The 26,373-nt window shown below is 37.7% G+C and overlaps 2 protein-coding genes across 2 annotated transcripts; both read left to right on the top strand.

The window, feature by feature from the left end:
- The first annotated feature begins 1,123 nt into the window (after nucleotides 1–1,123).
- On the top strand, nucleotides 1,124–9,534 carry LOC134636935 (serum amyloid P-component-like). The gene is made up of 4 exons (XM_063487207.1): nucleotides 1,124–1,178; nucleotides 7,563–7,665; nucleotides 7,754–8,051; nucleotides 9,316–9,534. The coding sequence occupies exons 1-4, from the start codon at nucleotides 1,124–1,126 to the stop codon at nucleotides 9,532–9,534; spliced, it is 675 nt and encodes a 224-aa protein (XP_063343277.1).
- A 7,656-nt stretch (nucleotides 9,535–17,190) lies between these two features.
- Nucleotides 17,191–18,338, top strand: LOC134637196 (serum amyloid P-component-like). The gene is made up of 4 exons (XM_063487559.1): nucleotides 17,191–17,245; nucleotides 17,534–17,636; nucleotides 17,738–18,029; nucleotides 18,123–18,338. Exons 1-4 carry the CDS (start codon nucleotides 17,191–17,193, stop codon nucleotides 18,336–18,338), a joined length of 666 nt encoding a protein of 221 aa, XP_063343629.1.
- Nucleotides 18,339–26,373: the final 8,035 nt, after the last annotated feature.

Genomic DNA, 26,373 nt, shown 5'->3' with positions numbered 1-26,373 from the left:
TGTTTACCAGCTTGGACAAATCATCTCTTTCTCGCCTCCAAGCTATTCAAAATGCAGCAGCCAGGTTACTAACGCGTTCTAGCAAGCGTGCTCACATTACTCCTATTTTATATTCTTTACATTGGCTCCCAATTGATTTTAGAATTCATTTTAAAATTCTTGTTTTAGCATACAGAGCACTAAATGGCCAGTCCCCAGATTATTTATCCAAGCTTTTTACAAAATACACTGCTGCTCGTTGTCTCCGCTCACAGACTCAGAGTTTGTTGGTTTTTCCCCGTATACAAGTGAAGATGAAAGGGGACAGAGCCTTTCAGCCTGTGGCACCAAGGCTGTGGAACAGTCTACCACCACAACTATGTTTGGTTGACTCTGTGGAATCCTTTTAAAAGCAGTTAAAAACTTTTCTGTTTAAAAAGTCTTCTGATGATCAACGCTTTTTCAATTTTACATTTTTATTTACATTTAACCTTTTATATTGTGTATATTGTCTATTTTGTTACTTAACTTTCTGTTTATTTTATTCTTTGTGTACAGCACTCTGTGACGGCCTGTCTGTGGAAAGCGCTCAATAAATAAACATTACTTACTTACTTACCTATAATTGAGAAGATTGTCAAAACATACTCTACTCTGCATACTCAGCATGCTCTAACTTATGTCTATAACCCAAAGACATGAATGTTAGTGACTGGTGATTCAAACTTTGCTATAGGTGTGAATGTGAATGCTTTCAGATTCCCTGTAAGTTGTAAACACACGTGTAGGAAGTAGGAAGCTGGAAATTTACAGAAACAATGACTGTCATAAAAAAAGTAATCATTTACAACAGCAGCCATGGTATAAAAGGAACCATTCTGCACAGTTAAAAAATAAACTATTCACAAAAGGACCCCGAGTATAGACGGCACTTTCCTACACTGTTGCACAAAGAGTCCTGACACTGTATCAAAGGTAAGATATGATTTTCATTGTGAAGCAAAATGTATTGCATGAGCAGAAACTCTTCCAGTTTTTACCTGTATTGTGCTGCGGAAAACTGATGAAATTTACATCAGATATGTTTGTATCACCAGTACCAATATACAGTGTGAATTGTTATGTTTGTATGTCTTTGTATTAGATGCTGCTGGTGCTTCTACTAGTAATGCTGACATCGTGCACTGCCATTCCTCAAAGTACTTTTTATTTTTTTATTTATCTTAATTATTAAGTATTTAACATATGCAACCAAAATTAATAACAATAAAAGTGTATTAGACTTTAGAGTGTAGCCTACTGTGCTGATAAATACTAACATTAGAGGTATGTTAATGTTTACCATTTTAGATATATACCAACTCCTTCATCCTTATTCAAAGGGAAAGCAGGAATAGATGTCACGGTCCTGTTTTTTTTGTATTATTATTTTTGATCTTGGATTTCATCGTGGTGGCTTATGACTTCTAGTTTTGTATTTCTAGCACTCAAGTTCTTCTATGTTCTGTAAATTCAGGTTCTTAGGTTTTGTTTGTATCCTCGTGTTCAGTGTAGGTTTAGCTCAGTGTCAAGTCTGTGCCTGTCGTGTGCTTCCTGTTTTACTTTGAAGGTCCTATCTCATGTTAGTGTTTCTAGTTTTGCTTCCCTTGGTCTCGTCAGGTTTGATTGCTCCCAGCTGTGCTCTCCTCCTGTGTCTCATTCCCTCGTTTTCCCTCAGTGTATTTAAGCACTGTGTTTCTCTCTGTCAGTGTTGTGTCCTCTGCATTAGTTGTGTGTTCCTCATTTGTCTTGTTTTGTCAGGTTTTGTCATGCCACGTCATGAACTCCCAGTTTAGATCATCCTTCCTAGTTTGACTTTTGGTTTTATTTCTAGTACTCAAGTATTGTGTTTCTAAGTTCCTTTTCTGCCAGTGAATAAAAACTGCCGCCTTTAGGTTTAATACTCCGTCTCAGTCCTGCATTTGGGTCCATACACTGCCTGCCACACAGCTTACGATGACAAGAGACAGAATATGTTTAAACACCACACCATACGTTCACTTGGCAAAACTTATGGCTAAACCAATTTTCCTTCCTTTCAAATTATATACTAATAATAACTTTTATTTATAAAGCACCTTCAAGCAAAGTGCTGTACAACTGTTTGAAATTAAAAGGGTTTAAAAGTAATACATAGCAATACAGATAGGAGACACAGTACAAGTTAAGAACAGAAATAAAAAAAAAAAAAATTAAGAACAAAATAAAAAGAAGAAAACATTTAAGACCTAAAAGCCATAGAGTTAAGACATGTAGGATAAGGTAAACAAGTGTGTCTTCAGCTTAGCTTTAAAAACCTCAACAGAGCATGCCTGCCTAATATCTTGAGGGAGGTTATTCCACAAAAACGGGGCACGAAAAGAAAAAGCACGCTCTCCAATTTTCTTTTTTCTGGCTTTAGGAACTTTTAAAAGACCAGAGTCCTGAGATCGGAGAGCACGGGATGGAATATACCGGTGTAAAAGGTCAGAGAGATACGAAGGTGCTAATCCATTTAAAGCCTTGTAAGTGAGCAACAGGACTTTAAAATCAGCTCGAACCGGACAAGGTAGCCAATGAAGAGAGTATAAAACAGGGCTAATATGTTCGAATTTTCCAGTTCTTGTTAAAATACGAGCAGCTGCGTTTTGCACCATCTGTAGACCTTTAAAACTTTTCTTTGGTAGCCCTGAGAAAAGAGCATTACAGTAATCAATGCGTGAGGACACAAATGCATGAACAAGAATCTCTGCAGTATCGTTTGACAAAACTTGTCTAATTCTAGCTATGTTCCTCAAGTGATAAAAGGCGGTTTTTGTTATTTCTTTTATATGAGACTCAAAAGAGAGCACCGTGTCAAACCACACGCCCAAATTTTTTACTTTGTCTCTACAAGTTATGACCCTATCATCAATTCTCAGGGTAAAATTTTGGGACGAGTGCTGAAATTTAGGCGGTCCAATGACCATCAACTCTGTTTTATCAGTATTTAAGCACAGGAAATTATCCGATAACCAGCCCTTAATTGCTGATAGACAAGATTCCAAATTAGAGATTTCAGCACAATTTCCAATTTTTAGAGGAACATAGAGCTGGAGGTCGTCAGCATAACAATGAAAGGTTACTTTAAAAGAACGTAAAAGAGCACCAAGAGGCGACAGATACATAGAGAACAGCAGTGGTCCAAGCACAGAGCCCTGAGGGACCCCATGCCTCACCACACAGGTCTCAGAAAGAACATTATTAAAATTAACAGTCTGAGACCTCCCTGACAGGTAAGATCTCAGCCATGATAAAACATTCCCTGTAATTCCAATAAAATGTTCGAGCCTATCCAATAAAATGCCATGATCAACAGTGTCAAATGCGGCACTTAGGTCCAGCAGTAATAAAACTGAAGTGCGATCATTGTCTGCATGTACCAGCAGGTCATTCACCACTTTTAGTAAAGCTGTTTCTGTGGAGTGATTTGGTCTAAAAGCAGACTGAAATGGTTCAAACAAATTGTTTGTTGACAAATGCTCAGTGAGCTGCTTAAAAACCACTTTTTCAAAGACTTTAGACAAGAAAGACAGATGTGAGATGGGTCTATAGTTTGCAACCATGTCAACATCTAGTCCAGGCTTTTTCAAGATTGGTACTACCACAGCTGATTTATAACATTCAGGGAAGACTCCGGTCATCAATGAAATATTTAGAAGAAACAGAATGTAGGGTCCTAATGCTGACCACAGTTCTTTTATAGCCCAGGCTGGTAAAGGATCCAATGAACAGGTTGTACTACGAGCTGCTTTTACAACCTTGGTTAATTCAGACAGAGAAATGACCTTAAAATCAGAGAACAGTTTATCAGCAGCAACAGGCAAGACATCTGAGTAGTCTGACAAACTACCTGAGGAAGGAGTAATCTGATTCCTAAGTGTGTCCGCCCTATCACTGAAAAACACAAGAAAATCATGAGCTATCAAGTTAGAACAGCAGAGAGTTGACTTGCTCTCTGTAAGTTGCGATACTGTGTTAAATAATAGTTTTGAATTATGTTTATGACTCATGATAAGATTTGAGAAGTAATTTGCTTTCGCTGTCGACATCGCTGATTGGAAAGAAGTCAGGGAGTCCTTCCAAGCCCGGAGAAATACTTCTAATCTGGAAGATCTCCAGTGACGCTCTGCCTTTCTACAGTTTCTCCTTAGATTCAAGAGCTCCTCGTTTAGCCAAGGCATAGGGTTCTTTTTTTGACATTTTAGCTTCTTCACGGGAGCAACAGAGTCCAGTAGCTCAAGAAGTGTATTATTTAAGTTCACAGTCAAAGAGTCCACACATAACCCCTGGGTAAAAATGGGGTCCAACACATCAGGTAGATGTAGTTTAACTCCAAGCAGTGCCTCAGGGCTAATAAAACAAGATGATCTGAGGGGCAATTTTCCCCTCTCAAAAGCTGGAGATTTAGGGATTAGAATATCAAATAAAATTGCTGAGTGATCTAAAATAGGTAAAACACAGTTTTCAGTCATCGATATATTCAGTCCATAACCTAAGACAAGGTCTAGGGTGTGGCCCATACGTGTTGGCCCAGACATCAGTTGTGTAAAATTCAAGGAGTCAATTATATTTAAGAAATCTTTGACCAGGGGTTTGTCCTCACAGCACAAATGGATATTAAAGTCCCCCACTATAAGAATCCTTTCATAGTGAACAATAAAACATGTCAAGAAGTCTGAGAATTCCGAGATAAACAAGTCATTATATTTAGGTGGACGATAGATGACTATAATTAGAACCACAGGACAGTTTAAGATCAGGAGTTGGGACTCAAATGAGGTAAAAACACCAGGACTTTGTATCTGTTTGCATTTAAAACAGCTTTTGATGATAGAGGCTACCCCGCCTCCAGACAACCTGGGGGAGCTGAAAAAGCTGGCATCAGTGGGGCACAGATCCAACAAGGGTGCCACTTCCCCAACGCGCAGCCATGTCTCAGTTAGGAGCATGATATCCAATTTATACGTATCGAAAAAGTCTCGAAGAACATGAGTTTTATTTGATACCGATCTTGTGTTTAAGAGAGCTAAATTAACTCTCTGTCCATCTGTGGTGGCAGGCAGCAGTTGTAGATTATTTATATTCACTCCACCTTCCCTCGCATCCCGTCGGCGTAGCGGCCAATAAAGCAGCGTCCGGTGAGCATGCTCCGATGACGTCGGGTAAACGGGAAGAAGGCAACGCTGTTTGAGGCCAGTGTAAGGTCCTAAACAGCCAGGGTCGCCGATGGTGAAAGCCCACCGCATGCGAGCTCTAACCCGAACACGCTTCCCAGAGCGCGTTCCACGCCTACGTCCATAAATCCAGCGCTTTCGCTTCGAAGGAGTCCAAGGGGGGTCGCAGCGGTGCAGTTCCTCCGGTATCGACACCAGCGGCGGCGGGAGTCCTCCACATTGCTCGTTGACGCTGGGAAGCTTCAGTAGTGAGTCACGGATGTTAAGCAGCATCTGTCGCTCATAAACCAACAAAGAGTGGGTTTTTAAAACTAGCAGGGACACCACTAAGAGCATAAATAAGAAACATTTCGGGACCGAGAGACGGCGTGCCATGACACTCGGCGCCATCTTGGTGGCCATCCACGGTTTATCTATTATTACCTATTATTGTAATAGTTTTTTTTAAATACATTTGATACTTAGAAGCAGGGATTAATTCCAAATATGTCAGAAATAATCAAAGAATGGCAAATATCAATATGCAGTGATCTGAGTTTCCAGCTAGAATGTTTCAGGGCACACAGATATGGGCAGGTATTATGGAGGGAAAAGTCGAGCTTTGAAAGGTTGCATTTAACATTTTCACTACCAATTAAATTTGTATACATTTAATTTGAATGTGCATTGATAATGTTAAAATATTGCATAAATGATTAATCATATTGCATAGATCATTGCATTTCTGTGAAATGTTTTCCAAATAAGCTCATTATTCTTCTATGAGACTTTTTGTCATCTGTCATAAAAACATACGAGTCAAAAAATACATAACAGTGCAATACACCTGCTAATTCATCTCTCTGCCATTTCTCAGGAACAGAATTTCTATAGTTATTGTTTAATGTGAATGTGAAATGTTGTTCTATTGTGAAGCATTAGCTACACTAGTGCTGTTGCTCTATGGAGGGCAAACTTTGCCGTAAAGACAAACAGCTTAAACAAAAATCATTCTTCTGTTTTGATTTTAGATTTTGTCTAATATTTTTTATTAATTCATTTTTATTATAGTATGCTGCTTATTACTTCCTTTTCTACTTGCATTATTCACATGTTTCTCTATAGAGATTGAAAATGTGACGTCATTGAGGGGTAAAACCGCAAAGGATTGTGGGAACCCAAGGCAAGAGGTACTAGCGCACGCAGGCTTTCAATTGAAATAAGTTACACAGCGATAAAAAGAAACAAAAAATGGCAAGAAGCTGTTGCATTGTTAATTGCAATAGCCGGTCGCATGACAGTCTCGGGAAGCCGACGGGTAAAGAGATCGGTTGTTATCGGATTACGTCGTTAAGGAGAAATTGTTCAAGCCATGTTTCCGAAGTAAAAAGAGGCGACGGATGGCCTGGATTGCAGCCATTCAAAGACCAAATATAACGTCCAGAACACTCCAGCTCACAGGTTAGTCTGCTCCAAGCATTCCCACAAAGGTCAGTGTTTTGTAGGAGTTAATACGTCATTTTTCATATTTAATTAGTGACGTAGGTTACAAGCAAGTCTGGTGCTAAACAGAAATTGTCGCGCTATGCTCCTTTGTTTATTGTGCATAAATAGTGAATTGTCCTGACACAATATTGCGTTTATTACCACGGTACATTGACAAAAACATATACTTTTATTCACAGGGTAAAACAGTTGTTTTGTATCACTAATTGTCCAGTGCGATTACAGCATACAATATTATTGTCACTGCTACATTTCTGTGATGCGTACCTGAAGTCATTTCCACTACTAATTAATTACTGTTGAGCTCAAAGGTTATATTAATAAACGGTGAATGAGTGTGTATTTATGAGGACGATTTGTGAGACTGGTAAACTTATGATACGTATGATGGTCTTTCGTTCTACACGGTGCATTTCAAGGTCCTGCACCCATCTGTCAGTAAACTGTACCTGGGCTTGTTGCAGTGACCTGAAGTTAAACTTCATGAGTGTATGCACTCACTCCAAGAACCATATAATTATAAATATGATCGTGGTGAAAGTGGGCAGCACACTAACGTCTTTTGTCTACTCTGTGTGCTCGTAAGGGTCTGACCCTTTCACTCCTTTGATTTTTTTCCTCGTATCTTTTCTTTGCCTTTTCGTCGAGTCTGTCTTTGTACGGACCGCCGTTGTTCTCCTTCGTTTTGTACAATCCTTTTTTGTGTGGCAAAGAAAAACCAAGAAGGTATTGGAACCGGAGAATGAACGTTTTGCGGTGCTTCAAATGCTTGCATTTGATGCGGTACTTGGATTGTTTTGCCTTGGGTTACCGGCATGCAATGCGCGAAAGTCACGTGGTCTGTCAATCTCTATTTTTTTAAAGATCTGTCAAATAAAATATTCACCTTCCCACAACAAACCAACACAGCTCATGTGAGGGTGACTACATCAAGACAAGATCTGAAGGCTGTAACCGTGTGTTTCAGGTATTTTTAATTAAACAAACTGAATTAAATAAAGAAACATGTAACTACCGCATATCAGACTATTAAATCCATTTTTCACTGCTTTTAGGTCCTTTACTGACCTCAATAGAGACCATTCCTTGTTCTCTCTGGCTACACCCTCTGCTGACAATAACTTCCTGATATTCAAGAAAGCTGCAAATGGCTTATTTCACCTGTGGGCCAGGGGCAAGTCGAATACAGTTGAAGGGATTGCCTACAAGTTGAACACATGGCATTCTATTTGTTCCACTTGGGACGCTACCTCTGGACTCATGCAGCTGTGGGTCGATGGAGTCCCCTCAAGTAGAAAATTTACCAGCTCTGGATCCAACATCAATGGACCCATTATCATTGTCTTAGGACAGGTACCTTTACAAAGCACCACACATAGCAAACTGTTACTTTATCTTCAAACAAACAGACACTGACAAATATACTACATATTCAAAATTTGATCCATTTGTTCATGTTCATGGATATGTGGTTCACTGTGGCATAAAAGCGTATATATTTAGAGTATGTTTTGTGGGCTACATGTTTTCAAGAGTTCCAAGACCAGATGTTTTACCTGTAATCTGGAAGTGCTGAAACAAGTGTTCGATGTATTTTACACTAAACTTTTTTTTTCACATTTTCCCAGCAACCAAATTTAAATATTTTTTGCAGTTGCCATTTGCTATGATCCTAGAGACTCCAGACATTTCTGTACTACACTGTCTCCAATATATGTATAATAGACTCTGGGGCTAGAAGAAATTATACATTTGAATACTAAAACACATAAATGAAATACTCAAAGTTTATTAGATCATACAATTTAAAGATGTGTCAGTGATATCACCAAAATGTTTTTAGTCAGTGATTACAGAGCTTGACTGATGTCTAACTGTAGATGATTTTGCTTGAGACCATACAGTTAGGCATATCAAAAATATGAAAATATATCAGAATAGCTGTGCTGCCAAAGTGACACGTATTGCATTCTCTTAAGTGCGTTATGAGTGATTTGTACTTGACTTGTGCAACCAACTCACACCTCTAGATATTAACTGAATGATCCTTTATCAAATTGGAAGCACTGTTCGTTCCATGAATCCAGATGAGTACATACTGTTTTATGACTACTTGACAAAAAGCATAGAAACAATTTAATGAACTACACTGGTGGTCAAACACGTGTTCACAAATTTGTTGATTGCATTTTGTGACTATTTCATTCGAATGAATTGAGCATACATTCTACCAGCACATTTGACACTTTCTGATGTGCCATTTCATAATGGACATCAGACTGATTAAAAATCTGGGAATTGTTTACATGAATGTCTTGTGAAAGGTCATCGCTAGTGATCCACCAGAGGAAATTCTGAGAGATCTAAAACATCTAAATATCACAGAGGTGCCCAAGAAGATGATCTAGAATAAACTGTTCTGTGCTAAACTGCCTAAGCTAAATATTTAGGGTAACCTATGCTGGCAAAAATGTTAGTGTTTCCAAAAGTCTGAGTAAAGATTCAAAAAGTTTCCAAATGCCCCGTAGAGTCTTTTCAATTTCTTAAATATTTATTGTGTATATCAGGGGGAAAAGGAACAATACATCTTCTAATTATACTCTTTGCCATTTCTCAGGAACAGGATACCCATGGTGGAGGATTTGACATCAATCAGTCCTTTGTTGGCATGATGTCCGATGTCCACATGTGGGACCACACTCTTTCCACCTGTGAGATCCAGAACTACTCGAATAATCGGAGCTTCACACCAGGCAATGTGCTGAACTGGAATGCATTTGAGTTTCAGACAGTTGGAAGAGTGCTGATAGAAAACAAACAAGAGTTGTGTCAATAGGCAAGAATTCTGCATTCTTATAAGATTTTAAAAATCAATATCTGAAGTTGGATTTTATGTTTAAGTCAAAGGTTTAAATTTTAATTTTCTGAAAAAGTACAAAAACTTTACTGTCTATGTGTTGCAATGTAAATGTATATATCTAAAATCAAGTCTGTTTTTTAAGAATTTTTACTTTTCTACACTTTTTCTTTGTTTTTTCTATTTGTCTGATAATTCTTTGGCGTAACTCTACTGTTTCTTTGATCTTTTTGTTGTATTGTTAGTGCTGCATTACTGATGTAAAAATTTACAGCATAATTTTTAAAATGCTCAGTGTTGAAATAATTTTGACAAATATGTTATCTTTTTATACATATAACAAATTGTGTTACTGTTTTCCATTTCAATTATCTATGTTGGGGTTTTTTACTAATGGTGTACTGGAGGCATGATCAAAGCAAGAAGTCTTGCTTTTTATAATAACATTTAAATTCTATTCAATATACATTAATTTCATATGTATGTCTTTTGTAATAATATGATAATTCAACACTTTTACCGGACAATCACAAAAAAAGCAGGAGAACTGTGTGGTGTTATAAACACCATATTAGTGGACCGTGGCCGGAGGTCTCATTGTTGAAGAGACAGTGAATGCAATGAAAAATGAACCATTTATACCAGCAGCCACAGTATAAAAAGCACCACCCTGCACTGCTGTGTATAAGCTGCTGACACTGCATTCAAAAAAAGATTTTAAATGAACTGAGAATTAAATCAAATATGTGCACAAAACCGTTCAACGTATCCGTTTTACCTGTATCGTACTGTGAAAGGATGAGAAGATTAAGTCCAAACTTGCCAGAGATAATCTAACAATACCAAACATCATGCAGTGAGCTCAGTGGAAATTATAATAAAAATTAAATAAAAATAATATTAAAATTATAATAATTAAAAAGTAATTCATTACACTAATCATTACTTTCACATTACTTTGTAAAATGACCTGAAATTAATTGTCATGCAATTACCAGTTAACAATATAAACCTTAGCCTACGGTTCAATACATCAACACAAACCCCTGAGGACACACATTAATCTTTGTTCTTTGTTTTAGTTTTTACATGCAAACACAAAATAAACGCAATCACCAAGGTGATATTACTGTAGAAACATGTAAAGCTAGAAGTGAAAGCTAAAATGCTGCAAATCATTCTGCCTTTACTACTTATTGATGTTTAGGGTCTGGTTGCTGGGCTGAAGTCATAATGTAATATAAATGTATGTATCTACAATAGGGAAATAAAAACTCAGGTCTGTCTCATTTTAAAGAACTTTGAAAAGAAAAAACTTTGATTTTCTAAGATGTTTGTTTTTATGTTTGCCTGAAAACACCCTCAAACACAATAGTGCACCCAGGAAATAGGCTGAAATCAATAATAGAAGAATAATTCAATCCAAGTTGGTGCAAAGGGATTGTAAATTGTGTGTGCAGGTAATATTGTTAGATGCTAGATAATACAATCTCAGTGGCTAAATGTTGAGCTTTGGGCAAAAAAGGTGCTGCATGTATTGTCGTGTAACACCAGACTCCTCTCTCTCTCATCTTCTCTGCACTCAATCATTTGCGTGCAGATTTTGGTCTTTGTGCATATGAGGTTCTCCTTGTGTTTTACAGAAAAAAATAGCAAAAAAACCTCCTGCCTTTTCAGTGTGTGGTGAGCTACAAAGACATGAGGTCTCATGTCACAATTCAGGTTGTTTGCGCTAAGTTTCCTCTCACACACACACACATGTTGTATAGCCCTGTGAATGTTACAGAAAATAACAAGAATCCTGCTTACCTGATGTTGCCTTTGGGCTCTTCCACAGAAGACTGTTATTTGCCCTCTGGCCCACACATGGTGACCAAGCTCTCGACATCAGTGATGATCCTTAACATGATGGCTGAAATTGCAAAGGTGTTTGTGAAACTAGTCATAAGAAAAAAAGAAAATGTTTTCAGGGATCCAAATAAAGCAGGTGTGGTGGTAGTGCTGGAGAGGTCCACAAAAAGATTAACTTGAAGCAGAAATCAGCCAAATTTAAAGAAGGCATTGTGCAATTTATGGATTGAATTACAAACTTTTTTGATCATACTGCATGCATATTTTATGTGTATTTGCATTAAAATAAATATCCACATCTATATGGTTTTTTTTTTTAATTTAAATGAATTAAATTTAGAACTAAAATTTGACACTTAATGCAACCAGGGGAAAAATCAGTGAGTGAGAAACTTGTACCCTTAATTCACTTAATCTGCTTATTTCATGTTGAGTGAGGGTGTAAGTACCAGTGCACACCTTGCATCCCTAGCATTCGCATTTGCACTAATCTTGATAAATAAATTTCTGCATATAGTGGTTATGGAAGAAGCACTGCAGCAGGTGTCCTGTGTGTCATGTGCCAGGTGGCACACCACTGTACTGTGAAGCAGCTTTGACATACCCAGGGTATCTTTCCATTCTGCTTACCCTAACAAGCTGGTTACAAGTTTGTTAAGTTAACACTGACATTTTTTTCTGTATGTTCAAATAAAAAGGGTGGCACTGACAGCATTTGGCAAACATGGATAAGTGCACTTCCAGCAAAGTTGCTGAATTTACAAACAAAGATAAAACTGTAATATTAGAAAAACATGAAGCGGTTACACACACAAAATGCAACCTGAGAGCAACACAGCTGCTGCAGAGTGTCTGTGAGAGGAAAAGCACTGCACAGTAGTTCACCATTAAAGGTGCTGCATGAATGCATGTGTGCTTTTAAATGCTTTGGCTGGTAAGACTGTAACAGACCTTCTGTAAAGTCCAGTCTATTTAAAGAAAGAACAGAAAGCTGACAAGAATTACAGTGGTGTAAGTTAACAGACTTATCAATATCAACTCTATCATTAAATTATGGGAGATGTTTGATGGATTATATCGAAGTTATTCAATTAAAAGACAGTTTTAGTTGTTATTCTTTTCAGCTGCAACCTCAGTAGTGTTTAAGTGGTATCTTTGAGCAAATAAGTAATAAATATAAAAACAAACTACAAACATAGGCTTAGCCTCTGTTCAAACTTGATATAAGGTCAGCAAGTACAAATGGGTGTTCTATTTTAAGATCATATATTAATGCTTATAAAACAATAGAATTTCCTCCTGGCAATAGAGGAAAGAGAAATCAAATAATAAAGTTGCATTTAAGAATCTATATTTATTGCTGACACTAATCAGGGAAACACAAAGACACTACTGAAACACTTCAGATCCTCGCACTATCATCGCTATGAGGTCTGAGGGATAATGCAGGAATTGTGGCACTGTTTCCAAAGAACTGATTGGTCAGATGGTGATTTCATCCCTCACTTGCTCAGCATACGCATATCCTTATGTTTTTAGAAATGGCAACATTTTTATACTGCAGACTCATTATTTTGTCTTACCTTTAATTATCACTATTCTAATCATTTAATTTTATCATTACGTCCTGGTTACGTTACAGTAAACTATCCTCACTTTTTTACTCAGTTTAATAGTGACTGTATTCAGCTCTGTGTCAAGGACATTACTGTTTTTAAAAAACCCTGATGTAGCCCTGTGTATGTGTATGTGTGCTTGTGGTCTTCATTTCAGTAGTAGTAGTTTTAACTGACAGTCCTTTTTTCACCCTGGAAACATCCCACATGCAAGACGAACCAGTCATGCAAACAGATTTATTTTACATGGCACAAAAAAGTTTTTAGGATTTTTGTCATTCCCCAGTTTTACTTAAAAATGTTTCCTAGACATAAATGTAATTCACCAGACTTCTGCACACAAAGAGGGAAAATAAAACTATTGTGTGGACTGAAAACATGATTCCCTTATATGAAGGAACATTACCATCAAGATAATAGGTATAATTAATATTTTGTTCACCGTTTCATCACCCTCATGGCTTGTGGTTTTACTGACAGGCTGTTACATTTTATGTTTTTCATTGCCAAATTTCTGCACAGCAGCTCAGTGGTTACAAGGTAAAGTCTGACACTCTGACAGTTGCCTAAGGCTCTTTATGCAGGTCACTGCTTAGTGTTGTCCTCTGCTGCACCATACAAATGCTGTTTTATAACAAACTTCTCAGAGAGTAACTTGCATCTCGTGCCATTTCCTCTTTATGTCTTTTATGTCACACTATATTGTTGACAGTTGTTTATTCACATAGTTTCATATGAAGTTGAGAAGCAGGTTCACACTTGAAACACTCCTCTTCCCATCATAGGCATGTAAATGCTGGCATATATGTTCGTTCTTTATTTGTCTCATAGTAGTAGGCCTCACTTAGGCCTACTTCAAAATGCAGCCTTTGGCTTAGCTAGCTATTATTATTTATCTATTATTTTCATTATGCTAGTGTGGTTCTTGTTGATGAAATACCAGACCTCCTACTGCTACCTCTGTAGTATTAGAGTCTTTTTTTACTTTGTGATAACATTTGTGAGAATGAAACATTCCCTCTTGTGTTGAGAAACTGATAAGAAAACCAGTTATGCATTTACATCTTGTTGATAACAAATGTTTTACAAATACAGAGTCGATTCCCACAACCGTCACAAAAAAGTCATTTTCTTCTGTTTTTGTATGTTTGTCTTTCTCTTTCAGCAAGATAAGATTGGGGAAAAATGCTTAGCTAAATTTCCTGAGACTTGATGGAGGTAGAGCATGAGCAATAGATGAAGCCATTAAAATTTGATGCAGACTCCAATTGCTTTAGAAAAATATGAAACTTTTTTTTATGAAGTTGTAAATTATGAAAGAGTAGTATTGTAGTAGTTTTATATATTGCATATTCTAAACAATAGCATTGTCTCAGGCACAGATATATACAAAGATGCTTCAATGTATAAATACCTGAGGACCAGTTACACCTGTTGTTCTGCACTCTCTTGTTAAGAAGTGTAACAAAGAATAATAGTACTCATTTCCTTTCAGTATTAACACAATATTAAAATAGTACAGCATTTAATATTCGTGATTATATCTAAAATCAGCTTCAAACCTGAGCGTAAAAACTGTTAAAATGCTCCTCAAACTGATTTAAAAGTTTTGCTCTATTTCTTGCCTGCCAACTACGTCTCATCCTGTCTGGAGGTGAAACTTGGGGAGTCTTTCCCTGCTGAGTTCAGTGTGCTCTGCCTAGTCGTTTCAGTCTGATCCCTCTCCAGGGTTCATCCCTCCAGTTCATGATTCTGTTCTCCATGACAGACACATCACAGATGTCCTCTGAAGACATGGTGTAATATTTGGATGTGACAGTACAAATAGGCCCTTGATGTTCTGCTTAGACAAGCCATTTCAGCTAATCAAGAGCAATGACTTTATCAGACAACTGGCAGCTGCTTATCACAAGTAATCAACCTTTATTTAATTTAAGTCTGACGGGAAAAAGGGTAAGCAAAAAGACAGTAAAGGAAAAAAAGAAAGAAATCAGGAAATACTGTCTCGCATATCAAAATGCACACGTTTACAAAAAAGAACGCTCGCAAAAGAGCTTCTAACTCTCATCAATACTAGTTAAATAAACAAATTCTGGACTTCTGACTAACAAAAAGATCAGATAACTGCAGTATGAAGACTATCTGAAAAACCAGAGGACTGGAGCACGATCCTAAACTTTGGTTGCATTTGTTGAAAAGGTGGCATTAAATTAAAGTACCATATTATGATGGCGGGGTGTGGTCTGTGGATCAGCTGCAGGAGAGGTGCAGCGGGTTCAGGAGCAATGCCAGGGGAGGCTGGCCGGCGCAGCTGGTGATAGTTATCTAATCATGCCTCCCCTATTTCTTCTCTATCTCTTCCATCTCTAATATATTGCATCCTTTAGCAGATTGAGGCATCTAACACTACTGACAGTTGCATGTAGCTTTCCCAGTTTCTTGGTTTGCACATGAATTTTGAAAAGAAACACTTTGTAAGTTGCTGTAGTCTGTTTTATTTTGACATCTCATATGACTAGGACTTCAGCCAAATTACCTTTTAGTGGGTCTGCTTGTAGTCCTTAATGCCTCAAGTTAATGATGCAAGGATGTGTTTATCTTTTTTAAATTGCATATACGCTGATTTATGTCCTTGTTTCATTATTATGAGTTTTATCACCCACATTATTGAATTTTTATCATTTGAATTTTTATTTTAAATTTCTCTCACACTGTCCATCCATCCATTCTCTTCTCCTTATCCTCATCAGGGTCACCAGGAGGGGCTGGAGCCAATCCCAGCTACCACTGGGTGAGAGGCAGGGTACACCCTGGACAGATCGCCAGTCTGTTGCAGGGCTAACACAGAGAAACAGACAACCATTTACACCTTTGGGCAATTTAGAATTACCGATCAACCTAATCCCTCTCATCCACTCTCAGCAACTCCATTAAAACATATTCTAAAATAAGAAGACAATATTTTTAACACCAGCATAATCCTGACCTTTAATGTTCATTCTTCTTAAAATGGTCACGTTTACAGTAAACTGGTGAAAAACCTGTTGCACACTGTTATTTACCAGGACGTAGTGTAATCATAAATGCTCCAACTGAATTGCACATTGATTCCAGCTAGAATGGGGAAACTGTGAAGGCATGAACTCAAATTACAGTTCATTGTTGATCTTGACAAAGGCTTTTTGTCTAATGGAAAAAAGCCAGAGAGTTAAGGTGGCTGTACTTTCTTTTCCTCCTGAATTGTATACCTATATTGTATCACCCCAGTGCAAATAACAGTATTTATAGCTACATCCAGCAGGTTGATTAGGTTCATTGCTTTTTTGGGTTACATATGAAATATGAAAATGAAATTGTTTCATTGTAAAAAGTACTATGTAGCACAGCCAAACACCTTTTAAATGGCTTTCTCCATTCCCTAACTTGATGAAGGATGGTTAGGTGGTTTGCATCTTTTATTACAAAGACATCAGCAGATGCTAAAACTGAGGAATTTTATAGTATTTTGAAAAATATTGGTTCAAATTATTCATGTTTTAAAACACTTGGTGGAAGACGTCTTTAATATTAGGCTATTTAATAACATGGTTGACCTTTTAAATGACCCACCCAGAATGAGTATGGAGGAAATAAGGAGAGCGACTACTACTAAAGCTACTTAGAAAAGAAAGCTTGTCTCAGAGAGTTCAGGCTGTGTTTAAGAATAAAGGTGGTCATATTAAGTGTGGCTTGGTATGACTATCTTGTTGTGCAAACTGTGTTTTTGCCCTCACATGTTTCAGTAAATCGCTGGACTTTTTTTCCTAGCAAAAAATAAAAGGGAGGGAACAAGACTTTTGCACATTGCTGTACATCGTTAAATCTTGTATTAAATAATAGTTAAATGTATATTTCTATACTAAATGGCTAATGAGGCCAGTAGTAATAACAACACTGGAAAACTACTGTTTCCAGTGTTGAAGCGCACAGTAACAAGAATGAGGAAGCAGCAAAGATATAAAACACACAATTCCAGTTTGTTCTCATCACATCGTCTTGACATGAATAAGGATTGAGGTGACCGCACTACTTCTATTTTCCACTGCCTATTATATGAGGTCAGGAAAAGCAGTGCGGCAGCACTGAATTCATTGAACTGAATTGTCTGGTTTATTTGACTTTTTATCAGATGGCACTTCTGATTCTCCTGGTAATGCTGACAGCATGTGCTGCAATGCCTCGAGGTAATACATATGTATTCTTATTTATAAGAGAAAATCAAAAGGGCGTTTTTACATTGATGTTATATGAGTCTTAAAAACACTTTTATCAAGGATGTATAAAAAAGGTGAATTGAATATTTAAAGTGTTCTTAACCATCTTCAGTCAGGTTCATCCAACTTTTTGTTTCTCTGTCATCAGAGAAATGGCTAAACTGTGCACAGTATTGAGATGTACAGTATGGCATCAGATTTGGATTTTTTCTTTTTTTTGGTCATGACTTGATCTGTCCAACATGCCTTTTTTTGTAGATCTCTCTGGCAAAATGTTCATCTTTCCACAAGAAACTGACACAGCTAATGTGAGACTGAATACATCCATGCAGAGCGTCGCAGCTGTGACGGCCTGTTTCAGGTAGTTTTGAAACGATAACTGCTTAATGGAACCAACGATTGATATGATTACAGAAGCAACATGTCCTGTATGATCATTTTATCTTACCATTATTCCTGCAGGTCCATTACAGACCTCAGCAGGAACCACAACCTTTTCTCTCTCTCCACACCCTCTTTCCACAATGGCTTCCTAGTATTCAAGGAAGCAGGAAGTAATGTGATTGACATCTATGTCAGAAACAACAGAGTAACATTTATAGGCCAGGATTACATGCTGAATACATGGCAGTCTATTTGCACCACTTGGGATTCCGAATCTGAACTGGTGCAGCTGTGCCTTAACGGAAAGCCCTCAATAAAGAAATTCATTTGTGGATTGGTCATCACTGATCCAATTGTTATCGTAGGACAGGTAAATTTATACTTTCTGGGTATTCTGGAGAATTTATTTATGTATGAATATATTTCTGTGAGTACTCATCCCAACTCTCTGCAATTTATACAGGAGCAGGATTCCCATGGTGGAGGATTTGACATCAATCAGTCTTTTGTTGGGATGATGTCTGATGTCCACATGTGGAACTACGTCCTTTCCCCTTGTGAGATCCAGCGTTTCATAGAAGATCTGAACTTCACTCCTGGGAATGTGATAAACTGGAGGGCGCTGGAGTTCCAGGCCACAGGCAGAGTGCTAGTAGAAAATAAGCTGACTTGTGAATAAAGTTACACTATAAATAAATCAAGTCATTCAGAAGAAAACAGAGAAGAAAGAAGAAAACATCTGCAGCTGGTCTTTGGGTAGGGTAATGTCTTTAATCAGTTTCATTTCTATGAAAAAAACAATCTTATGCTTAATCAGAATAATCAATTTAAAGAAAAACTGTTAAAAAATGTTAATTAATTGCTTTGTATGTGTATAATGGTTTGGGGTTTCTCTTTAACACCAGCTCCTGTCATCAATAATCTAAATAGTTTCCTCAGTATAAATACTCTTCCCTGTGTTTTCTGCCAGATTGTCTTGGTGCAGCGAAGCATTACGATATGTGATCATGTGTCATTTTATTTCTCTAATGTTCTTCTTCATAGTTCATTAAAAACAATCATTTTGAACTGCAGTCTTGTGTCCAGTGTCCTTTATGACTATACTGACAAACCATTTATAACACTGTAGTATAAAGCAAGGGTTCCCTGGACTTTCTGACCTCTGAACATAATTCAGTTCCCCTTTATGTGTTATCATCCATGTTTATGAAGACTGACTCAGCTCTTGGCTCCCCTTGTGGAGCTCATCTCTACACATTCATCTAAATGTGAGTAAATTCTGCTTTATGTTATCTTTATGATTGTAGCCCTTGAAGGCAGGATAGGAGGAATACTTGGGCTCCTGCACGAGTGTGCCCGTGAAGTCATGTTGATTTATTCACTGTAAAACTGCACAGCTCACATTAGGATCAAATTAGGACAAAACCCGGGGAAAGGCAGAATATCAGTGCTTTAAAAGAATTTCCTATATGTCACATAGACAGTCACAAAACTACATTCAATTTTCCACCTACATTTTTACAACCATTAATCCATCTAATGCTCTATGATTTAATGGTTCATATCAGAACTAGTGTTACTTAGTTCAATGCCTGGATATTAAACTCAGCAGCTTGTAATTATTCTATATTTCTCCTCTTTTTATGGCTTCTTAATTCAACTTTAATGACGGTATTTATAAGCCTTTTTTAGATATGAATGCTTGGTATTACTTTATAGAAGACCAAAAACTTTAGTGATTTCTGTCTTTGAGTAACTACTTGGCAGAGCTTTACCAAGAAAAGATAGCAGGTAAAGTGGAAATAATAAATCTCCTAGAGTGGTTATTGTTGCAAAATGCATTCTTGTGAAATTTTTTAGAGGATTCACCCAGTTACAGACACCCTGATTAGTCTCACTCATTCTTGCTTTATGGGTGGGTCTTCTTATCAGTGCTGTTGTGTACTCTCTTTAAGACAGTACTGAGCTGAACACAGAAGCTGCAGGTTTGTACCACCTTCAACATGCGCTTGGAATTAACCAAAACATCGAGTTATTCATCATCACATTGTTTTGCCCAGGTTGAGCTCTTTTTCTGAAGGAATTGCAACATTTCCTCAAACCATGGCACTGGTGATGCTGTAGCCTACTTGCAAACCTCCAGGGGCTTCCACAATAAATTAGGCTGCAAGACGGGAGCTGCAGCAGTAACACTGCTCACTTTAAACACTTCACTTTTGACATTTGTGCTGAATCAATTAAGCATATGTGCTGTGTGAAAACTCAGAAAAAGCCCCTTGTGATAGGCTAGCTGCTTCCTGATGTAATGGAGGGCAACTTTTACCTCAACAGAGTGAGGGAGATGAGAATTTCTAAAGGTCCAATCCTCCAGACAATGGGAAACACTTTTGCTTGAGGTACCATTTGCTCCACTGATGTGCTCGGCCACAGTGAGTGCACCTCATGCTGCGCTGAAAATGTAAGTCTTTAACGCAATCCTGAAGCTTACATAGTTTGCTTGCATGAAAAAAAAAATAAATGTGAAGATAGCATATGGCAAAATTTGTTTTAAACAACACTGCTTTTTTTAAAATCTTTTTTCTTTTTATTGAACCTGAAGACCTTAAAATTTAATAGTTCAGGGAAAGCAGAAATATTGAAAATGTGAAGTGGAAAAAAACTTCAGTAGATCCTTCTTTGAGCACTGTGTTTATTTGGGTTTTAATAAGAGTTCAGTGAATACTTCTTAAGACCCTTTTCTGAATGTTGAATGTCTGCAAAGCCTTGGATTTCTCTGAGAGAAACCATGTGAGACAGGACAAAACAAAGAAAGAACAACACAGTCTTTTACCATCTATTCTTCATAAAAATGCAAAAATGCAGTCAAGGCTCAACACTCAAATCTAAATTAAATATAAATGAATAATCAGGCTAAGTATGCAGAGGCATATTTCACATGAATCTTAGTTTAGAATATTTTTTAACTTTACAAAAATAAAGACATTTGTCTGTGTAGTCCGTGATTTCAAAAGCACTTTTACACAACAGATGTGATACTATGAGGCCTTACCCAGTGTTGGGAATGTTACTCAAAAAAAGTAATATATCATACAGTACTCATCATAAAAGTATTGCAGTACTTCACTTACTTGCCAGTGAAAGTCATTAGTTACAGTACATGTTGCTTTACTCCATAAATTACCTGAAACACATTGTCTCATTATTTCCTGTTACCAACATAAACCTTAGGCTACTATTCCACAGTGACACAAATCCCTAAGGATAAGGTCTTTCTTTTAGTTTTTATGAAAGCTGAGCAACCCCAAGAGACTTCAAAGTGCAGATTGAAATGCAAAAACACAAATAGCTACAAGCCTGAGTGCTCATCACTGCGTTTATTACCCATTGAACTTGAGGCTCTGACTGCTGGGCTGAAGTCAACATACACTTTAACATCACTCTGGGTTCATGGATAGCTTTATGTTAGCATGCTGTCTGTGCAAAGACGTCCAAAGATCCAATGTTCTGTTAGCAGCTTAATGCAGTTGTTTCTGTCCTGGACACAGTTTGTATTTTACCATTGTGCTCTTGTCCTTTTGTGCAATAAAAATAAAAGTCATGTCTATATTTCCACTGAAATCAGCAGATTGCAGCACAAGCCCACAGGAAAAAACAGCAAAACAAAAAAGTCTTTTTGTTTGATTTTTTTTTTTTTAATGTGCCCAGTGTGCAGATGCAACTGAGTTGACTGAACCTTACCAAACCTTTACCAAAATAATTTTTTTTCTTTTGCAAAATATTTTAGCATTAGAGGGACAAATCCAATTCCCAAAAATAAAGAATAAAAAATGGGACACTGTGTAAAATGTAAATAAAAACAGAATGCAATGATCTGGAAATGTCATAAACCCATATTTTATTCACAAGCAAACACAGAAAACATCAAATCTTTCGACTGTGAAAATGTACAATTTTAAGAAAAGCATATTTGCTCATTTTGAATTTGATGGCAGCAGTGCATTTCAAAAGATTTGGGACAGGGCCCAGAGGCTTTTCTATATAACGATTTGGCATCCTCTCCTTTTTTTAACGGCAGGCCGTAAACGTCTCAGGGCTGAGGAGACCAGTTGCTGAACTTTTGGGAGAAAGTTGTCCCGTTCTTGTCTGATATATGATTCTAGCTGTTCAGCAGTTCTTTTTTGTTGTATTTTTTTTGCTTCATGATGCTCCAAATATTTTTTTATTGGTGAAATGTCTGGACTGCAGGCAGACCAGTTCAACATCAGATTCTTTTACTACAAAGCCATGCTGTTATAATAGTAGCAGTACGCGATTTATCATTGTCTTGCTAAAATATGCAAGCGCTTGCCTGAAAAAGACATAATGTGGATGAGAGCAGATGTTTCTCTCAAACCTGTATATACCTTTTAGCACTGATGGGGCCTTTCCAGATGTGCAAGCTGCCAGTTCCACAGGCACTAATGCACCCTCAAACCATCAGAGCCATCTGATCACAGAACACTTTTCCGCTTTGCTTGAGTCCATTTTAAATTAGCTTTAGCTTAGTGAAGACAATGGCATTTCTTGATCATGTTCGCATATGGCTTCTTCTTCGCATGACAGATCTTTGACCTGCATTTGTGGATGGCACAGTGAACTGTGTTCACAGTAAATGATTTCTGGAAGTGTTCCTGAGAGCGTGCAGTGATTTCCATGACAGAATCATACCTGTTTTTAATGCAGTGCTGCCTGAACATCACAGGCAACCAGTACTGAATTTCAGCCTTATCTCTTGCTCCGACAGATTTCCCCAGATTCCCTGAATCTTATAATGATATTATGTACTGTAGATGATGAAATATAGGAACATTATTCTGAAAATGTTCCAAAATTTGTAGATGCAGTTTTTTCGTAGACAGGTTTCCCTACCATGTGAAGCTATTCACAGAAGCTATTCACAGCTTTAGGCGAATTTGCTGTAAAACTGAATGCCTGTGGAAAGCCACAAAACTTGAGGTTCATAAGCTCCACTTAAAAGAAGTATTATCTACCTTTAACAACATGGTGAAAGATGCGAGAGCCACTTATTTCTCTAAACTACTCGCAGTAGGAAAAAGAAACTCTAAGGTTCTCTTCGGCACAGTAAATAACATAGTCTCCCCCCCAACTCCGTGTATACCTGTCTTTTCAGATAAGGACTGCAATGACTTTCTAAGATTTTTCCAAGATAAAATCAGTGACCTAAGAGGAAACTTAGCTCCCTCAGATAGTCCCTTCAACCATGATCTTCCATACCCTGTAATTATGGAATCCTTTCACCCAGTTTTTGTAGAAGATAGTGACCCAAATGAAACCCTCAATGAGTCCAGTTGATGTCCTATCTACTTCGTTATTTTGCAAAGTTTTTGACACCATTGAGCCCTCTGTGGTCACACTGATAAACTGTTTCCTGCTGTCTGGCTCTGTCCCCAGGTGCTTTAAACAGGGTGTTATTCAACCTCTGCTGAAAAAGCCAAACCTGGATTCGACTCTTCAGTCAAGCTACAGACCCATCTCAAGACATCCTTTCACTTCTAAAATATTAGAAAAAGTCGTTTGGTCCCAAGTTTTAGAAAGTCACACTCCACGGAAACTGCTCTCCTCAAAGTCACAAATGACCTTTTGATGGCCGCGGACAGAGGTGATTGTTCAGTCTTTGTCCTATTGGACCTTAGCTCGGCCTTCGATACCATTGATCATCAGATCTTAAATCACATGGTAGGGATATCTGGATCTGCTCTGAAATGGCTCACCTCATTTCTGACAGATAGAACATTCTTAGTTTCGGTGGGAAACTTTCGCTCAGCTATAGCTAAATTGTCATGGGGAGTCCCGCAACGTTTGGTTCCAAGCCCCCTATTGTTTTCATTATATATCCTTCCTTTAGGCCATATCATTAGCAGCTTCAAAATTATTTCCTACCATCTGTATGCAGATGATATCCAATTATACATCTCCTTTAAACCCTGGGAATTAGACAAATTATCCACTCTAATGGACTGTCTCAAAGAGATTAATGGTTGGATGACAAACAATTTCTTGCAGATGAATGCAGACAAGACTGAGTGTTTGATTTTTGCCCCATAGAGCATCAAGTCCCAAATTAGTCAACGTCTGGGTCCTTTCTCAGCCTCAATAAAAGGTACCGCTCGGAATCTTGGGATCATTTTTGATCAATCTCTGTCATTTGACGCTCATATCAAATCTGTGACCCGCTCCTGTTTTTTTCATCTAAGAAACATTGCCAAACTCAAGACTATTGTATCCAAAGGCGAATAGGAGATGCTTGTCCATGCCTTCATCTCCTCTCATTTAGATTACTGTAATGCACTCTTTTCTTGTCTGTCTAAGGCTTCCCTAAATTCCCTAAAGTGGTCCAAAATGCCGCAGCAAGGCTTTTATCCCACAGTCATAAATTCTCCCATATCACCCCTGTGTTAAAATCCTTGCACTGGCTTCCGGTTGAGTATAGATATCAGTTTAAAATCCTCACTTTTACATTCATGTCCCTACAAGGTGAGGCCCCCAATTATATCACTGAGCTTCTCCAACCCTACTCTCCAAACCGGATCCTTAGATCAACTGATAGTGGTCTTCTAACCATTCCACAGACCCATTTGAAAACGAAGGGGGATCGCGCTTTTCAAGCCTTGACTCCAATATTATGGAACAGTTTACCTCGCCCGCTACGCACCATCAACTCTGTAGCTACTTTTAAAAAACAGCTCAAAACACATCTGTTTAGACAGGCATTTAGGTAATATTCATGTGTGGCAAACTGTTTTATTGGATATGCTACTATACCCTATTTATAGTGTTTTATTGTATCGATTGATATGCTTTTATTATCCTCTTCTGTGAGTTAAAGTTAAAAGTGTTGGTATTGCACACTCCTGTGCACACAATTTCAAATATCTAATTTCTGTATGTGAATAGTAACTAAAATATAATGACGGCTGAATGTCTGTGGATGTCTGATTTTGCAGAATTTGTCATTTTCCGAAGTGGTTTTAATGAAGAAAAAAGGACCTAATGAATAACAAAAACAAAATCCTTTGCAGAAAAACTCTCATAAATAAACCATAATTTCTTATTTAAATGCATTTTATTCTCTGTCACAATTCTGGGATACATTATTTACATTTCTGAAGTTCCCATGCTATTTTGTTATACACCTTTCATTTAATATCCAGTTGTACATTTCACAGGTGGAGCTTGAATGTCAGTGATCTCTGTATTATCCCGCAATTTCTGCAGCTTATTTACACTCACACAGGTTTAAGCCTTCAAGGCTAGACACAAATAAAGTTATTATAGGTTTCAGGGCTGTCTAGGTGTGTAAAATTAAAGATGAGAGGAAATGAATTATGTAAGTTAGCTTGTTTCACAGCTATTCTGCTCTGCATGTTGCTACATCTTAATTCTTTCCAGAGGCAATACTGGAATAATGGAATAACTCACACACCAACACACGCACACACCAATGCACACGAACAGCAGGCAGTTTGGTAAAATCGGTTCACTGGTAACAGGAGGCTAATACAATAGGAGAGGATGTAAGGGATTACAGATTGTGTATGCAGATAATGCTGTTAGATGCTAGATAACAGGATGTCTCTGCCTAAATGTTCTGCTTTAGGCGGGAGGCACTGCGTTTTCTTTATATAGCACCAGAATCTGTCATGGCGACAGCTACTCCATCTTCTTCTTTCCTTTTTCTGTCTCTGTATCATTAGGGATGTGCATACCAACCTCTTCTAACCATCCTGCACCTGTTCACCAGCCATCACTATTGAGTTTCCCATTTCTGCTCATCATCTGTTCAAATCTAACTGGATCTGCCTTCTCAGCAATTCCTCGGTAGTAGTGGGTATATTGAGGGCAGCCTGTATGTTTTATTACTACCTACCTGCTTCAGTCTGGTAAATTTGCTGGTGACTATAACACTGCACTAGACCTATGGTAGTAAAGGTGTTTGTGAATCTGCTTTTGACTACAAAATCTGTTGTTCCGCCCACAAGTTAAGTGCTTCGTGTTTTGGGGTTTTTTTTTTTCATATAATCTGCATGCAGAAATCCAATTAACTTACTCACCTTTATTCCGTGTATGTGCATCATAAGCATGTGTGTCTTAGTGTGCACTCTGGCGTGCTCTTGAGATGGAGGCAGGTACGGGTAGTGAGATATTTGTGTCAGAAAGCAGGGAGATCAATAACATCCTGAAAAGAGAGCAACCTCAGGGATACAATTGCTCCACTTGAAGGGAAAGGAGAGTGGAATACAGAAACTATTGCCTATGTTTATCAAAACAGTGGATTTCAACAGGGGATAGCAATCTATTTTTCAGCACATTTGGTGAAAAAGATACAACACAAACATCTGAAATGTGTGAGGGGGGGGTTTCAATGCTCAAAGAAAATACACATTAAAACTATTTATATCAACAGAAGCGTGTCAATTTGACTAGCATAAACCTCTGAGTATTGCAAAGTCAGGAACAGGCAGGACCAGACACTAACTCACCACTGGAACCACTGGTCTTTCTTCTTCTTTACATAAATAATAGTTAGTCTCCTAAAATATACTTTGTGCAAAATCGAAACGATTGTTATGCTATTTCATTTTTCTTACTTTATGATTGTGTACAAATGAAAATTGTTAATATAACATGTCATTGAAACATTCAGCAACCCTGGA

The sequence above is a fragment of the Pelmatolapia mariae genome, linkage group LG10_11 (genome assembly GCF_036321145.2).
Source record: "Pelmatolapia mariae isolate MD_Pm_ZW linkage group LG10_11, Pm_UMD_F_2, whole genome shotgun sequence".
NCBI lineage: Eukaryota > Metazoa > Chordata > Actinopteri > Cichliformes > Cichlidae > Pelmatolapia > Pelmatolapia mariae.
This window is presented reverse-complemented; position numbering and strand designations above follow the sequence as displayed.

Excerpts from the sequence above, each read along its gene's own strand:
- LOC134636935 (XM_063487207.1), top strand. The coding sequence starts at position 1,124 with ATGCTGCTGGTGCTTCTACTAGTAATGCTGACATCGTGCACTGCCATT. Across the intron at positions 1,179-7,562 it reads GTGCACTGCCATTCCTCAAA|ATCTGTCAAATAAAATATTC; the intron begins GTACTTTTTATT and ends ATTTTTTTAAAG. Across the intron at positions 8,052-9,315 it reads TTATCATTGTCTTAGGACAG|GAACAGGATACCCATGGTGG; the intron begins GTACCTTTACAA and ends GCCATTTCTCAG.
- LOC134637196 (XM_063487559.1), top strand. The coding sequence starts at position 17,191 with ATGGCACTTCTGATTCTCCTGGTAATGCTGACAGCATGTGCTGCAATG. Across the intron at positions 17,246-17,533 it reads ATGTGCTGCAATGCCTCGAG|ATCTCTCTGGCAAAATGTTC; the intron begins GTAATACATATG and ends CTTTTTTTGTAG. Across the intron at positions 17,637-17,737 it reads GCTGTGACGGCCTGTTTCAG|GTCCATTACAGACCTCAGCA; the intron begins GTAGTTTTGAAA and ends TTATTCCTGCAG.